Raw genomic sequence first — 16,049 nt, forward strand, 5'->3', positions numbered from 1 at the left:
GGGGTTGAGCAAGAGGTCAGCGACAGAACTGCAACTTCCCTCGATGTAGCCAGAAGATATCACTTTTAACCGCCAGCCAACAACGAGAGATGGCAGGTGGTGTTGTGCAAGGAGATGTCCCTTTCCTGGGATAGTAACGAAATGCTAGCTGTATTAAAACAACAACTATAGCAACAAGCGGGTGATGACTAAACAAAAAGCTCTTCAGTAGCACGTGGCCGAGGAGTTGGAGCCTCTCGCCCTACAAAAGTGTGTAGTACGGTACACTGCAGAGATATGTTTCAAAATGCGCGACACCGCTACTTAATCCAATAGTACAGCCGTCTCACCATGTCCTTGGCTTTCATAAGTTTCTTAATATCCTTCTTTGTGTAACTAATTGCCCAATAGCCTGCTAGCTGTTGCACATATTTATTTATTTATTTTCAATACTGCCAGTCTCAACTGAGACCAAAGCAAGCGGGCAAACAAAATTGAAACAACATGGTATTTTTCAACAGTACACTCATGAATTGCGTATAATAGGTCAAACAAAGGTGAATGCAAAAGGGCAAATTAGGATAGAAACAATAAAAATAACAAGCAAACGAAAACACTGGAAAAAGTATTACATATCTAATAGCCAGGTGTATCATCAGCAACATGATAATAGTAACAGTGTTAGGGAAGCAATGAAAATAAATTCCCTTCAGGATAGAAATACAATAAATGTTTGCAAAGCGTTTGAATGGTTAACCAAGAGGATTACTTATTGCATGACATGAATTCCATTCGTGACGTGAATTGTGATAACGATCCTGCAGAAATGATGGAAGGATCTAGGCGATTGTCATGGATACCAAGCTTCTTTGGTTAGAACCGAATTTCGAAAACTGAATTCAACATTCTCTTATAGTTTTCACAACCTACCATCGTCTGCGCCATCACCATCATAATACCTCTGTTCTATGTTGGCTGTATTTCAGCTCCACAATTTGTTTCTAGTCCTCCCGAAAATTTCAGAAAGTGTGTGTAGGCACAGAAAGGGCAGAGGCACACACCGGACTGTCGAACTGTGTCAAAATTGTCAATCTTGTTTTTACTGTATTCTTGTTTTGAATTTGCCTCTTTGTGTTACCCTGTACTGCATTTCTGATGACCTTCAATAAAGCCAGGATCATCTGAGATTTGCACACAAGGGGTGGGACATACCCTGGATGGCCAGCAGAGACCAGGAGTCCATAAGTTCCAGGGTGGCCTGGCCTCCTGAAGACTGGAAAGCTTCCAGTTTGGCCTGCGCAGTAAAATCAGTATCCCTGCTGTGATGTGCTAGGTTTCAGTTTTCCTCAGCTGGGGATATAGTATCTTTATCTGGGGATGTATCATAGTTTAAGCAAGACACCAAAACACAAGGTGAAGATGGCTTGCTTCGGTGTACTTGTTTTCTTCACTGCAATGGGACAAGCAAGCTGCACAACTGGGCTGCACATATCTATTCCAGATGTGTGCAAAGGCAGTGATGAAATTAAAATTTGTTCCCCTAATATTCTTTTCCACAAATTCATTACAGGTGTCTATTTAGCACAATCCTATTTCATTTAGCAAGCCATGCACTTGTCTCATTCAACAGCTAAGTGATTCATAAGTTAAACCATTATGGTTATCAGGGACCTAATACCAGCATCTTTGGCCTTTACATAGTTTCAGAGGCAAATTTATACATTTGAAGAAAATAAATATTTTTGGGAACAGTGGAGCTGAATTGAGTAATGTTTTTATCTGCTTTATAATGCAAAAAAGTTTCAAAGTGTGGGCACAACATTTTAGTGACCAGTGAGCTGTTTACTAAACTCTCCTCGAGCCACTGGAGACCTAACATATAGCAACTTACAGTGGTACTGAGGACAGCTCGGCCTATTTATTATTTGTTTTCCTGATGCCCTGGCCCTCGTTCACTGTGTGGATATCTGGCCGGCAGCGAAATGCGTGTTTACATTCCATAAAATTGCACTTAAGAAGACTTCCGCCAGTTGATTCCAACTTATGACATCTTCATTGAAAAGGACACCTATTTAAGCGAAAGACAGTGTGTGACTGGGATCTGAGCCCAAAGACCAGTGCTGACGCACAATTTACTTGCGAAATCAGCCGGTGATTGCGATTACTGTATTTTCTTCCTAGCTCTTTTCTAGTTTGTAAAGGCTTGGTTTCAAAGTGCTCTGTGTGATTAGAGCCTGGCACCCTGTCGACAGATGCAAACTTCTATAGGCCTTTTTTCATGATCCTTGGAGAAGCCAGTTTTCTGGGCTGCGGGGTAGGCATGGGGAGCTCAATCTTCAACTATTTCCTGTGCTACAAGCACAGTCCAGTGTCCAAAATGACAGCACCCTTTGACCTCTATTTGAAAAAGTGCGTGTACTCAGTGCACCTTTACATCTGCCTCCGAATAGTAACCTCAGCGGAAAAAAGATTCATTCAGTTCGCACCAGAAGATCTTGGTATCATTTGCCACCAGAGCCAGATCAGTCTCATGGAACCCATAATGTACTGAAGATGTAGGTATTTTACCTCACATACCTGACCGTTAATGTGGCTGTCTAGTCCACTTTGGTATCTTTTGTGCTATACTGATTTGACTTATTTTTACTCATTTTTATGCACTATATAGCATGCATACTCTTCTTTCTAGTGTTACACTTTTGGTCTTGTTTGTATTACTGCATTTTGATTTCACACAAGTTGTGTGTCACTGCCCAGATATATCCAGTTCTTGAACACCAATCAAGCCTCCACCTATGAGTTCAATCAAGTTTGGAAATTTTTGCGAAACAAAGTAAAAATAAAAATGGCAAGGCGCAATTCCTATCTGACTTTCCCGTCATAAAGCAGCCACCCAAGTGAGCAGCTTCTGCCAACTTGATATCTTGTGGTGTCATGACACCGTGCAGCCGGAATTGATCCAGAGGCATGCTTCTGATTTTTTTTCTCACAGCACCTACAACACCAGATTTTGTGCAGACCAGGGCCCTCAACACTGCTGCATCAAAATAAAAAGTGCAATAACCTAAAACAGAATACCAGTAGGCCTTAACTACCACTGACATATTCCATCTAGTGAACACCACAATTAATTAAGGATAGTCAGAAGTGGATAAGCTCCTACATACCTAAGTGGATTATTTCTACATTGCGTAAGGGCAAATTTACAGGATTACAAATTGACAAGTTTGAGGGGTACATATGTACCCTCAAACTTTGTTCGTTCGAAAAATGGAGATTAGCATATTTTTCCCAAGTAAAGTGTCTCGCTTAAGAGGGCGTGTGACCTCCACCAACGAAACAAACACGAAAAAAGTTTAACAAAATTAAAACCTTTCTCTCATCTTAAATGGCTCCTGAATATCATAAAAACTGCAGTTTATATACACCCCTGATGAAAGACAGGTGGTCTAATTTCGGTGCTGCATATTACATTAAAAAAAAATGCACGTGGCAATGAATAGGGCTCACATATTTGAGTGAAGCCGGTATGTGTTTCTTTTTTTTTACAATACATTTAACAGACAACCTATTGTCTGTGTCTAGGGAAATCTTTAAGCTGAAGTTTCTACCACCTCTGACACTATAAAAGCAACAGACGCAGACAAGCATGTACCTTGACATGTGCCAGGTCCTTGTCCCTGCAGCCAGCATTGGAAACAACATACAGGAAATCCTCAGTCTTGTTCACTATGAGGTCGTCAATTATACCACCCTTCTCATTGGTGTACACTGTCAGTGTGCCCGAATCATCAGCCAGGCCTGCAAAGTAAGTAACAGTAGCATGCTTGATGATAAAATTTGGCAGCTTCCTCAAAAATAATATCATGCTGCCATCTGGTACAAACAATTAAGGTGCAATAGTTCGGGCTGTCCATCCACGAATTGTATTAATATTGTGAGATGATAAAAATGGAAGGAGAGATGTAATACAGGGCCCATATTATGAGTTTGAGTTGTTATCGGAAGTGTCTCTATCTCCCCGACCTCGAGTCATCCGATTGGTGGAAACGCTGGAAGGTGATGCTGCCACCTCTTCCGGTTCTGTAGTGGCAACACTTGGTTCCGGTTTTTCGACCAATCAGATGACTCGAGGCCACGGAAGATAGCAAAACTTCGACAACAACGCAAACCCTGAATACAGGTCGAGGGCAAAATGAAAATTCTCGACTATCTCTCTGCCATTTCATACTTATTGTTTCTCATAACATTTTACTTTCGCTGCCCTTCTTTAATGCACTGCAAGCTAGCCAAACATCAATAACAACACAAACTCAGAATACGGGCTCAGGGCGCACAATGAAAATTCTCGACTGTCTCTTCGCCATTTCACACATATTGTTTCTCATAACATGTTATTTTCGCTGCCCTTCTTTAATGCACTGCAAGAAACTCTTCCTTATGCCTTGATGGCTGCCTGTTTTGTGTCTAGTTCTTTATTAATTTAATGGTAGAAGCAAAAACAATGTTGTGCCACCAAACCGGTGCTATTCACTTTACCAAAATCTGTGCAACTTTAGAAAAAATAAAAGCCGAGGCAAAGAGAGGAGAAACAAGGCACACCTTCGATGTCAGAGACCACCAGGGATTCGACGAAGCGCACTCTGTCTGGGCCATGAACCTTGCTCTGCAGCATGTGTGAGACGTCGAATAGGCTTGCGTGGCGTCGTGTATGCAAGTGCGATGCGCTGAGCCCCAGGCTGCTGTATTGGACAGGCATGGCATAGCCCGCAAAGGGAACCATCTTGCCCCCATGCTTCACATGGAAGTCGTACAGTGCTGTCCGCTGCAGGGCCTGTCGTGCATGGTGCAAAAAAAGTGGGAACCATTAAGCCTGTGAGACCCTATTATTCAGATACAATTAACTCAAGAATACAGCAGTGAAGGCTACTCAAAGGAGGCTCCCCAGCCGGTAACGTTCAACATTGTGGTTAATCCCATTGAGATTTCACGCTAGCAGAGAGACATCATATGACAGTCAGTAGACTCCATTTGCTGAGAGGGCATTTTCCACTGCATTCTTGAGTTGTGTGACTGGCTGTAATATGTTCACCTGAGAAATGGTGCAGATCGTGCCTCCCTTTAGCTTAAATCAGTTTGGACATGACTAAGTTCATAAATATGACTGAAATATCTTCTTCAGCTGCATTTCGAACTTCCAGCTATGTGCTGGATGTTTCTGGTGCACACGGTGAAGTTTAGAGGCCCACCATCTCTAAAATGTGTGTGCAAGCACTGTGCTTATAAGTGCTCTCATTTGTGTTGGCATATGCATATGAATCAGCCTTTCTTTTCTTTCTTTTTCTTTTTGCTGCCACCATAAAACGCGTTTGCACTGACTGCGATTTTATAGAACTCCGGAAGAGGAATGGCCTTGACCACATTCACTAGGCAGAAGTTGTGGGGAAATAAAAACGATGTTTCAACATAGCATTTTTTTTTTGTTAGCGATAACAAACGGCTAAGATTAGCAAAACCATTATCATATACTCCTGCCATTTTCATTTTTGCGTTCGCTTTCGCCCGCGAGGCAGGTTCTTGCGCGGAGAGCTTTCTGTGCAGAACACGGGCAACGCAGCTCACTTGCGCAGCCCGTACGCTACGGTTTAGCCAGTTTAGCCATAGAGAAAGAATGGTTTAGCTACGCAGCCATTCCTTTCACATGGGCAGGTGGGCATCACATTTGGGGCGCGCTCTTCGAAATGACTGTTTGTCGTACCTGCGGCCCAGAGTTCGCAAACACGCCCTCTCGTTCGGGACCTTGCCATGCAACTTGCAGACGCAGCAGAACGTTGCCGCACTCTTCTTTCACTCGTAATTAAGCTCAGTGCCAGCCAGAAAGTTTGTGCGCTGGCCGTACGCGAACGGTACCCCGCAGTCAGTCCACCGACACGTATGGACTTTCTTGTTTGGCGTTTGCAAGAAGCGCGTGCTGAGAGCGCAGACAGCCAAGGTCAAGGCTGCGTTTGCGATCTTTGGGTCATAAGGTGGAGCTTCGTTGTGCTCATTAGACCGGCCGGCAAAAAGTAAACGAGTGTCGCTTACCTGGTCACTGCTGGCACGACGTAACTGCAGCGATGCAAGCTCAAACGGCGAGCGTGGGCCGCGACGCAGGATGACTCGGCAAACGGAGACTCGCATGTTGCAGCACGCGCCGTTAGACGACTGTCGTGCTTGTATGCGCGGCCTGCCGCACGTCTTATCGACTGAACGTCGCGCGACAACAGGCCGAGGCGATGGTGATAACGGCAGCGAGATGAAGCGCCGAGTTGAAGGCGCACGCAGCACAACGCATCAGGCATCGAGGCCGTTGCCGAGTGAGCGGGCCTCGGATTGTTTGGTTGCCCCATGAACCTATACGGAATTTTAGGTCGCCCTGACCGCCGCCGTAGCTAGCAACAATAGGGAGATAATGGTGGGGCTGCTGCAGATGAATGAAAAGGAACCGCATATTTATTGTTCAGCTCTATTTGCAATTGGCAGACGCAGGACCGCTTTACTAGAACTAGCAGAGCATCGCAAACAGTTTTTTTCTTTCCATACTAACGAAGTCAAAACCCCTGCAGCATGCCATACAGTCAGTATTTTCACAGGTCAGTTACTTGTATCAATTGTGAAGTGACTACAAATGATTTTCCATTTCTAGGCTACTGGCTGGATCACCGAAGCAGCCAAGCCAATGGGCACCGCACTTCATGATTGTTTTAAACAAGCAGACAAAAACTGCAAAGTTGCAAATAATATAGAAAAATGGCTAGTCTTCTTAAAGGTTACCAGTGTAGTGCACCTAGCTTGGAGTGCCAAATAACGTTAGGAGAAAGCACTTGATCTTTATAACAAAATAGTGAAACTGTAGTTGCCAAATTTATGTACCTTTTATAATGATCCTAAAAGATACCCCTGGTAGCATTCATAATCTATTCAATGCTTACGATCACACAAGGATCGCAACTTTCACTCTAGATCCTGTGAACTTTGCAAATGACAGCACGGTTTTTCGTGATGTGTGGACCCATTTTGCAAGCTGAAAAGTGTCTCAAAAGCAGATCACGACAAAGAGCACAGTGTGTGGGCAAAAATCTTTTTATTTTGTTTTAATTCAAACCTCCACCTGAAAGTCAAAGTAAGACGGGTCGAAATAGTGCACTCGGACGTAACCGTCTTCACCACCGCTGCTGTAGCTGTAATAGAGGACAGACGACACAACTGTGAACTTCAGAAATGAACTGTCAACTTCTCATACTATTATGTAAGAACTAGTATGTCAAAAACAAGAAGAGCTATCTCAGAATAACAGCTCGAGGGGTGAGTTTCTGGGTACTAAGAGCCAAAAAGGAAGTTGTCACAATACACTCTCATTGCAAAAAAGATTAAATTGACAGAGGAACATGGAACACGCAGTTTGGCTACTCTTTGTGCTCACATATGCTAGTAAACTTCCTTAACATTTGTTCGATGATGTATGACTATGCCAAATAACATGTGCAATACATAATTTTCAAACAGTGTTTCAAGTTTGGATTTTCGCCTTCATCGTAAATCTGACACTGTTGCATGCCACTTTCAATATGCTCTGATGGCATCAGTGTAGGTAAGAGCAGTGTGCTCTCTTTTTCTGCCATTAGTAACATCCTCTGCAATCTGCACAGTGCACGCTCTAACTGTGGCTCCAAGGTGAGCAATGTTACCTCTTGCCATCAGGGTGGAATGCGACACTGTTGATGGGACCGAAGTGGTCCTTGACCTTGCCGAACTCTTCCTCAAAGATGAGATGGAAGAAACGGGCGTCAAACTTGCCAGCCTTCACTGATGAAGTTGTCACATCCATGGCCTCCTGACCACCACCCAGCACCACCTGCATGCAAGTGAGAAAGAGAAAGAATCCCAAAGAAGTCACTGCATTAGAACTTTGCACCACCCACTTTCATTGTTACATGCACACACATGCATAAACAAACAAACATGCACAAGAGATCAAGCTCATGCTGACTCAGACTGAAAAACTTTATCATGGTGAAATGCGCAACAAACACGACACAAAAGTAAGAGGAACACGTATCACGGGACGAGCGCAAACTACCAACTCGTGGAACAGCTAAGAGGAACACGTGATACGTGTTCCTCTTACTTTTGTGTCGTGTTTGTTGCGCATTTCACCATGACTATAGTAGACATTCACCAACTAGCCCGCCAACAGCTCCTGTTAAAGAAAAACTTTATGCTGAAGAGTTGTGCTCATTTAACTGTGAACTACATCAAGAAGTTTGCCATGTGCATATAAAGCTGATGGCATTACGATACTGATCGTATGCTGTGCCACCACAAACTAAATTGTCTGAATAGGGTCGGCGTGAGCACAACCATGCCATTTACTCGTTTGAAATCATTCCACTGGCGCACTCACATGCTGTTATAGTGTTCTATAAAGATATACCTTAGGAACGTTGCTACACGAATGTTTGCCCAATAACGAGATAAAAGAGCAGCTAGGTGTCATTGTGTAATTTTTCTGGTGTCCGCAATGCAGGGACACGAAGTTTTCTTACTAGTTGTAGATCGCTGGCACAATCATGATTGTGCAGTCCTTACCATGCCATGAGCGCATGACCCTAAACAGGTGATTTACCAGGGCCTATGTAAACACAGGCTGCTATTAGTTAACACTGTTGAGCACCCATAAGTAATGGGCACCTTCAAAGCACAGCACAAAGAGCTTTGTGCACAACTGTTACCGAAGTGACAGTCTTTACTCCAGCATCCACAGGTGATTTGTTATCCACAGAAGCAGGGATGGGGAGATGATTTGAATTTCATTTCAGTCTGATCATTTTTGCTCTTTGTTGTTACTCAGTGTCCTCTCTCCAACGATGGGTGGGTGACAAGAATGGAATCGAATGAGAAGAATTGCATCATAGCGGCCCTACATTCATCATGTACTTTCCATCCATTGCTTACAGTACAGTGCACGGAAAAGGTAACCACACTGTTCTCGCTTCCCATTGGTCCACTCAATCAGACACCTTTCACGTCGCAGAATGAAAGGGAGGTGGGCTTACTTTAGCTAGGGGCTTCAGTTCCAACACACAGTGACACAGAAGTGATGGCCTGCATGCGAGTGATGCCATCGACAGAGAGGCCAATCATTCCCTTTAGGCCTATGGCAGCCACCTTCAGGCCTCTCCATTACAAGTAGGGAATTTCTGCCTCTATGCTTTGCCACCTGCCAAGCGTGCCAGGTGGTGTACAGCACACTACACCAGCTGCTGGCGCCGCCTTTTTCCCTTTTTTTTTCCCCCCACAAAAGGGCTTCTAACGCCAACATCTTAAAATGACAATTTCTGTTCCTTCATCTGTCTCACTACTTTACTGAGCACTCTTTGATGCACTGCTGTTGTAGTTAAGTGCGAGTGCGGTCCGGCTTTGTATCTACTGCTTACATAGCACAAGATATGGATATGATGTTGTGAGAGGTGTATTTCAGCACGTTGTGGTGCATAATTTGTTAGCACGACCTAATTGATAGGCGATGACATGCATCACACAACGGCTGTCGCTGCAACTCCTCCATCCCAAAAGAGAGCGGCGAGATGACTCACGTGCTCCCTAATAGGCGAGATGGCGGCTGAGTTGACCGGTCGCTCAGTCTTGTATGTCTTGAGATGCTCCAGGGTGTCCGCATCAAACAGCTGCACACAGTAGGCACATACAACCTTACAGCATTGCTGTGAAAAGGGTGAATCAATAAACTAGAGCTATGCGAATAGCAAGATTTTGAGTGTGAAGCAAATTCAAACATTAAAAAACAAAATGCAAATTGAACTGAACGTAAATATCCTTCGAATAATGCCAAGAGAGATTATAGATGAAATCTGTGAACCATGACCAGAAGACAGCAAATTGATCAGAGGCACGTGAATAAGGAATGCTTGGGTGCAAAGCAATTACGAACAATGAAAACCAGTTTCAAGTAGAATAAACTTCCGAATAACTCCAAGAAATAGGTCAGTAGGTCAGTAAAAAAAAAAAAAAAAAAAAAAAAGTCTTATTACACTTTTACTAACTGCCTTCACAGGAAGGGCTAACTTCACAGCCTGGTGAAAGTACACTGCACAGGCACTGCGCAGGGCCTTGAGCACAAGGTAGCCAGTGGAGCAAGTAGACTGACAGGCATACATACACACATTTACATGCAACGAAGATCTTGGGGAAGAGGCAGTGTTTCACGACGAAGCCTAGCCCGCTTCTCCTCACATACAGATTTCATGAGACAGCAAGCTTCGTGATGGGTGTCAACCATCCGCAAGCAAGCCCACAAACAATGTAGCGAATGGCAAAGGCACGAGAACAAAACCACACGTTAGGTTCCCCAGTGCCTGCACTTTATTGCATACGGGTCTCTGGGCTTGCTTTTAGCTAGATGCCTCTGTCATATGCTTATTATTATTAACGCGGTAGCGTTAAGGAGCTCGTGTCGCAGAAAAGCCGGTGTCGTCGGCGTCCAGTGAGCGATAAATCCCGGCATGCACTTCATAAATAAAAAGCAAGTTCCAAGATGGGCTGGGTGGGAATCGAACCAGGGTCTCCGGAGTGTGAGACGGAGATGCTACCACTCAGCCACGAGTTCGATGCTTGAAAGCGGTACAAAAGCGCTTCTAGTGAATGCAGTGTTGCCTTAGAAACATGCCGTAGAACGTTATACTGCAGTGTATATTGGTAATTATGAGCATGTTACTTACAGAAGTCGCAGTTACACGAGTAGCGAAGTATGTTTCCGCTACATCTCTTCTGCGCTCTGCGCACATGCAGAGCCATCTTGCGGCAAACACAGAAGAACCCCTCCTCGCAATGTGCGGCGCTGCCCCGACACGTGGCGCGCCACTTGCCCCTGACGTTTCGCCGTGCACCCTCACAGGTTGTAGAATCAAGCGTCTTTCCTTTCTTTAGATCACTATCTTCGCTCACCCGCTTCTCCCCTTCGGGCCGCGCGGGTACCGGTGCGAGGATGCCCCAATACCCTTGCGTTTAGTAAGTTTTCTCGACGAGGTGCAATAACGCTATCGTGTTTCACTCTTGAAGGCGAAGCTTAAGCGTCCTCCAAATTTTTTTTTGCCCATCCACAGTGGCCTAGGATGCAGTTTTTAGGTTCTGGTGGGTGATCGAAGCAGTTTGCGTGAAACAGCTTCAGCAGTTCACTCATGCCCCAATTTCGCGCAGTTGTGCTGCGTGCGTGCGTGTGCATACGGCACTCTAAAATGAGGTGGTCAGTGCCAGTCAGGCTTACAGTTAGTTAGCTGTTGACTGCACCACTGATAAACACATTGAGGTGCCACGTGGTTCTACAGTTAATCTTGTGTGGTTGTCATCCCATTACCTATTGGGCTTTTGCAACATACTGGCACTCCCTTGTTTAAGGAAAGAGGAAGCTAAGTCTTGCGAAAAAGGCAAGGTACTGTTGCTTAAAAACGTAGCGATGTTTTGCTGCCATTTAGATTAACTAGAAATTTTTAATTTCTGGTTTAGGAGCCCCAGCACGGTAGTGCAGTGGTTAGGGCGCACTGCTGTACCCAAGGATGCGGAATGGAATCGCGGCCACTTTTTGATAGAAGTAAGTGCCCGTGCGTTGTGCGATCTCAGTGCATGTTAAAGAACCCGAGGTGGTCAAAATTTTCGGAGCCCTCCACCGTAGCGTCTGAAATAGCCTAAGTCACTTTGGGAATGTAAACCCCACAAACAGGGGCAGAAGCTGGCTCGAGCATTTTGGAGCAACGAAATGAGTGTTTTGGAGAATTTCAGTAATATTTTGGAGCCCATTTCTAAGTTCAAACGCCAATGATAATTGCAGTTTTCTCATTTTGAGATAAATGTCCAATCTGATTTCTTATGCAAGTTCAATGCCTTTCCAACTTCGCGCTCATCTCTGACAAGACAAACAGCCAAATCATGTCAAGATATATAACACAGGCTGACCTTAGCAACAGACTACTACAGCAAACAGACAGACTAGCAGCAAACGCAACACTTTCTGCTGCACTTCATAACTGAACACCTAGTCTGACCTGAAGTATTTGTCTATTTTGACCTGATAGATTCAATCGTCAACTCTACCACTTCATTGCGCACAAGTTGTGCCACTAATTTGGAGTTCAGATTAATGGGCACGACATTTCCGCTATGTTGTGCATATCCATTTCGATTCTATGCTTGTGCTCAGTAGCGCCTTCAAGAAAGGTAGACGGCACTGAAGGGCAACTTTTTCATCCCTCATCTTTTTTTTAATTCACTGCCTCCTTGCCAACAGTTCATCATTCTTTACTTCAGCAATGCTGGGGCTCATTTTTAACGTCTTTGCGATAGGTCCTGTATGGCTTTCCAACACTCCTGAGAAGCTTCCCAGTGATTGACACCTTTGGCGTACCAACCTATAATGCTTCAAGTATGATTTTTTCTGCCATAGGCCTCACAAGCTTGTCATTGACAAAGAGACTCTACAGTGAAGTACCTGCTTGTTTTCATAGCAGAACCATTAGAATAACTCGAGCAGTTTTTGCAGTCGTACAAGTTTCCTAATGGCTCACAATAGTTATCTCCTTCGCTTGCTGCTCTCGCTTCTCTCTCCACCGGCAATTCAAGAGGCTGGGAGGAGGTGCTATGCCACATGAACAGTGCATATTTTTATGCAATTAATTCTCTCCAATCACTTGTGGCTTATAGTAATTTACTTGAGAACAAATATTTATGCTCCATGCTTCCTTTCCTTACAAAAATTTTATTGTATTAGGCCCAGTGCAAGATGCGTTATTTCTTTGCTCCCGGTGCTATGACACTGTTCCCGTGTTCTGCTAAATTTGATGGCAGAACAATGAGATATCCAGTCTGGAGCAGTTCTGGAGCAATATTGCGTTTTGGAGCAGGATGAAGCAGGAAAAGCAGTTTGGAGCAGAATGGAGTAATTAGAGCAGCCCTTCCACCCCTGCATAAATCAAACTAAATGTTTAGGAGGTTCGAGAACCGCATTTCCACTATTCTAGCTATTCGAAAATTGTTAAAAAAAAATGAAAGTTTGGTGTGAATGTGAAAATTTCATACTTTCGCACTCTTACAACAACTGCATTCAAAAGTCCCACACTGCTGCCTAGAGGCAGGAGTGCCCCTTGCCTTGGAAGTGGTGTCCTTGGAGGCTGTGATGAAGAAGCTCTGGTCTTTGGAGTACTGCAGGTCATTGATAGTCAGGTTGTGGCCCTTGATCTGGTTCAGCTGGATGCCTGACTTGACGTCCCATGTGGCCAGAGTGCCATCCTCGTGTGCCGACAGGATGCCATCATCATAGTGCCACCAGAGGGCACTTGTCACTTTGCTTTGATTCACTGGGATCACCATCGCAGAATCCTGACCCTCTTTGATAAAGAAAAAAAAAAAAAAGGAACAAGCACGTGACCAAAGGTCACCCTCGGAACAGGAAGGCAAGAAGGGCAAGTTGAAACTGCCCGACTCACCCATCTGTCGCCGGTCGGCCGTGTCGACAATGTGTATCTCGCAGAAACGCCCCATGGCCTTGTCTGTGCTGTACATGAACATGCGACCGCTGAACGAGTACATACACGTCCTCACCGCAGTAGGCGTGTTGATCGTGTTTATGTTCACCCCTGCAGCACACCAGAAAATCAAAGGGGTCATTTTGGCTTTGCGCCTGCTACAAGGCAAAAGCAAATGCTGTCACAGCTTCCGAGTCAATAACAAGTCTATAACTCCTAGTCAATAACAGCGGTCTCCAAGAAAGATAAAGTGGACGTATGTCATTAGATTGCATGAAATACAGGTCTGCAATGCGTTTCCATGCCCCGCAATATTGTGATTGCTACAGTACACGATGCACTTTAAACTGCTCTATCAGCTTCTGCCTAGCCACACTTTCTTAAAGAATAAAAAAAAAAAAAAAAAAAAAAAAAAAAAAAAAAAAAAAAAAAAAAAAAAACAAGACAAAAAAAAAACTAAATGCAGGTAAAATATTAGTGACTGCAGCTCTTGACAAAGAATTAAAAAAAAAAAAAGGAATCTATAGGACAGAGAAGATTAATACTGAAATCTGCTCAGTCATTTATTTTATTACATTAATTGCCAAATGCAACCAAGGCACATGAAGACACAAAGGGGACGTTACCTCTTTCCAAATCCCAGACACGGCAGGTGTTGTCACCAGCACCAGAGATGACCCTTGTTGAGTCCCCTAGTAGAAGCAGCTCAGGAAACAATCCACAAGCATAAACACAAACATGTGAGCCCTGCAGTCAGGTCTCTAGGTCGCGGAAACAAAAATGTGCAACACATGCAACCACAACGTGACAGCCTTGAAATGAAAGTGCAACCTTTAATCAAATTTTATCCAAGGAGCAGCTATCCTGTAAACAAGACGAAAATAAGTGTGTGCATGCTGAAGCTCAGTACCATTATGATTATGAGAATTCCGCAGACCAAGACAGGCACTTTGGTAAAGATGGTGGAACAACAATCACAGATGCTGAAACAAGTGGCTTTCACTGTGCCCTGCTGATTTCCACAATGTTTAATACCTGTATTCCTTGACTTGTGCTACCCACAGCTGAATCTCTACAGGTAAGATTTATGCGAGGTTTGTTGCAGCAAGCAGTTGACAGGTGAAATGACAACTTGTTGCAGAATTTTGTTTCTTTCAATCAGATTTCTATCTTGTGCCTCTACTGCTAAAAAACGCATACGGCTTACTGCTGCATCCATTTAAAAGCGCTGAAGTTGACACAGCTGAACACTAACAGTTCACAATACCTCATTCAGGGGCATGTCTTCTGATTCATTTTGGGATTTTTTTTTTTTTTTAGCACACTCTAGCCTCGATTAGACAACCTGGTTCATGCACCAGTGATGCGTACGCACAGTAGGCTCAAGCAGAGTGCAGCGCACAATAAGAAGTGAAATTTAACAGCAGTCACCGGTTTACAGGTAACATGCCGGGACGTCCCAAGTGTCTATGTAGCTTTCCTTTCGTGCAAGCTTTGCCTTTAAAACCAACTAGCAGCGGCAAATGTGTCGCTGTATTTGAATGGTACTGCGCAAATCGAGAGCTATCAGCTTTGACTGAAGCTGCCGGGTTGGCTTGCATTACTCGCATAAGGATACAGTTGACATCGATGCACCAGACGGCACCGGCATGTCCGATAAAGTTGCCCAGACGTTCGCCATTGAGCGAGTAGTACACGTTCGGAGAGTGGTCCTTGGCGCATGAGAAGAGCAGGTCGCCCTCGCGGTTGTACTTGATCTGCGTGATGGCCCTCTCGTGGCCGTGCAACATAAGGGGCCTCTGTGACCGAAAATAACACGAGAGATCAACACCCAAGCATATTGCGCCGACAAGCGATCGATGCACACCACTGTTTGACTGTGGAGCCCCTAATCAAAAGTAAACCGAAGAAAAACGTTTTTATATAGCTTTAAAATGTCCTCTTCCTTGTGGCCGGTAGAACCGCCCGCTATAAGCACTGTAGCCACGGCCACCTACGTTTCGACAGGCCATTGTCATGCGAGGCACGATAAGGGCACTCACACATATATACATACACATATATGCGAAGAAAACTCGGGTAAAAGAGAGCAGTTTGACGTGTTTGATTTCAACGCGAACTAGTCATCAGCCCTTTTTGACAGGCCCTGCGTGCGCGAAGTGCGCCTTAGTCCTACAAACTTTAAGTATCCAAAGTTGGTTCATAGAGCTGCGTGTATAGAGCCAATAGCACTTATTTCAAGTTTCAGAAGCATTAAAAATGCGAAAACACATTAAAAACTTGCCATATTGAAGATACTACGACGAACGCCACGTTCTGCGGCGGCGACTCAGACCCGTTGGCTGCAGATTGGGTTGGATCTTTGTGGATTAAGCTATGGCATTACGCAACTACTCGCGTAGTTAGGGTTTGTTTTTAAAATTATTATAAAAATTACAAAAAAATGTATTAATAGAACTTTTATTATTGTGATGCGGTTTAAAGTTTGTTTGTGAAGAC

General features: G+C 44.3%; 2 protein-coding genes across 3 annotated transcripts in view; both read right to left on the bottom strand.

Annotated features, from left to right (window-relative positions):
• LOC146179519 (aminomethyltransferase, mitochondrial) overlaps nt 1-6,289 on the bottom strand; it is a 30,179-nt gene extending 23,890 nt beyond the window's left edge. Inside the window, exons 1-4 of one of the 2 annotated variants that reach the window (XM_084579164.1) lie at nt 6,064-6,289; nt 4,582-4,813; nt 3,635-3,780; nt 1,192-1,273 (exon numbers count right to left, since the gene is read on the bottom strand). In XM_084579164.1, the coding sequence (XP_084435290.1) occupies nt 1,192-1,273; nt 3,635-3,780; nt 4,582-4,813; nt 6,064-6,159 (556 nt within the window). In that variant the 5' untranslated portion in view covers nt 6,160-6,289. The remainder of the gene's footprint in view (nt 1-1,191; nt 1,274-3,634; nt 3,781-4,581; nt 4,814-6,063) is intronic. The other variant, XM_084579163.1, reaches the window with a different exon arrangement.
• A 794-nt stretch (nt 6,290-7,083) lies between these two features.
• Nucleotides 7,084-15,925, bottom strand: eIF3i (eukaryotic translation initiation factor 3 subunit i). The gene is made up of 8 exons (XM_084579165.1): nt 15,835-15,925; nt 15,169-15,349; nt 14,177-14,242; nt 13,512-13,661; nt 13,174-13,412; nt 9,615-9,704; nt 7,707-7,873; nt 7,084-7,199 (listed from the first exon to the last, which is right to left on the bottom strand). Exons 1-8 carry the CDS (start codon nt 15,835-15,837, stop codon nt 7,118-7,120), a joined length of 978 nt encoding a protein of 325 aa, XP_084435291.1. The 5' UTR covers nt 15,838-15,925; the 3' UTR covers nt 7,084-7,117.
• Nucleotides 15,926-16,049: the final 124 nt, after the last annotated feature.

Source organism: Amblyomma maculatum, chromosome 9 (genome assembly GCF_055883805.1).
Source record: "Amblyomma maculatum isolate TAMU_Amacu chromosome 9, ASM5588380v1, whole genome shotgun sequence".
Taxonomy (NCBI): Eukaryota; Metazoa; Arthropoda; class Arachnida; order Ixodida; family Ixodidae; genus Amblyomma; species Amblyomma maculatum.

Excerpts from the sequence above, each read along its gene's own strand:
- eIF3i (XM_084579165.1), bottom strand. Across the intron at positions 14,243-15,168 it reads CTGGTGCATCGATGTCAACT|GGGACTCAACAAGGGTCATC; the intron begins GTATCCTTATGC and ends TGCTTCTACTAG. Across the intron at positions 13,662-14,176 it reads TGTCTGGGATTTGGAAAGAG|GGGTGAACATAAACACGATC; the intron begins GTAACGTCCCCT and ends GGTGTGCTGCAG.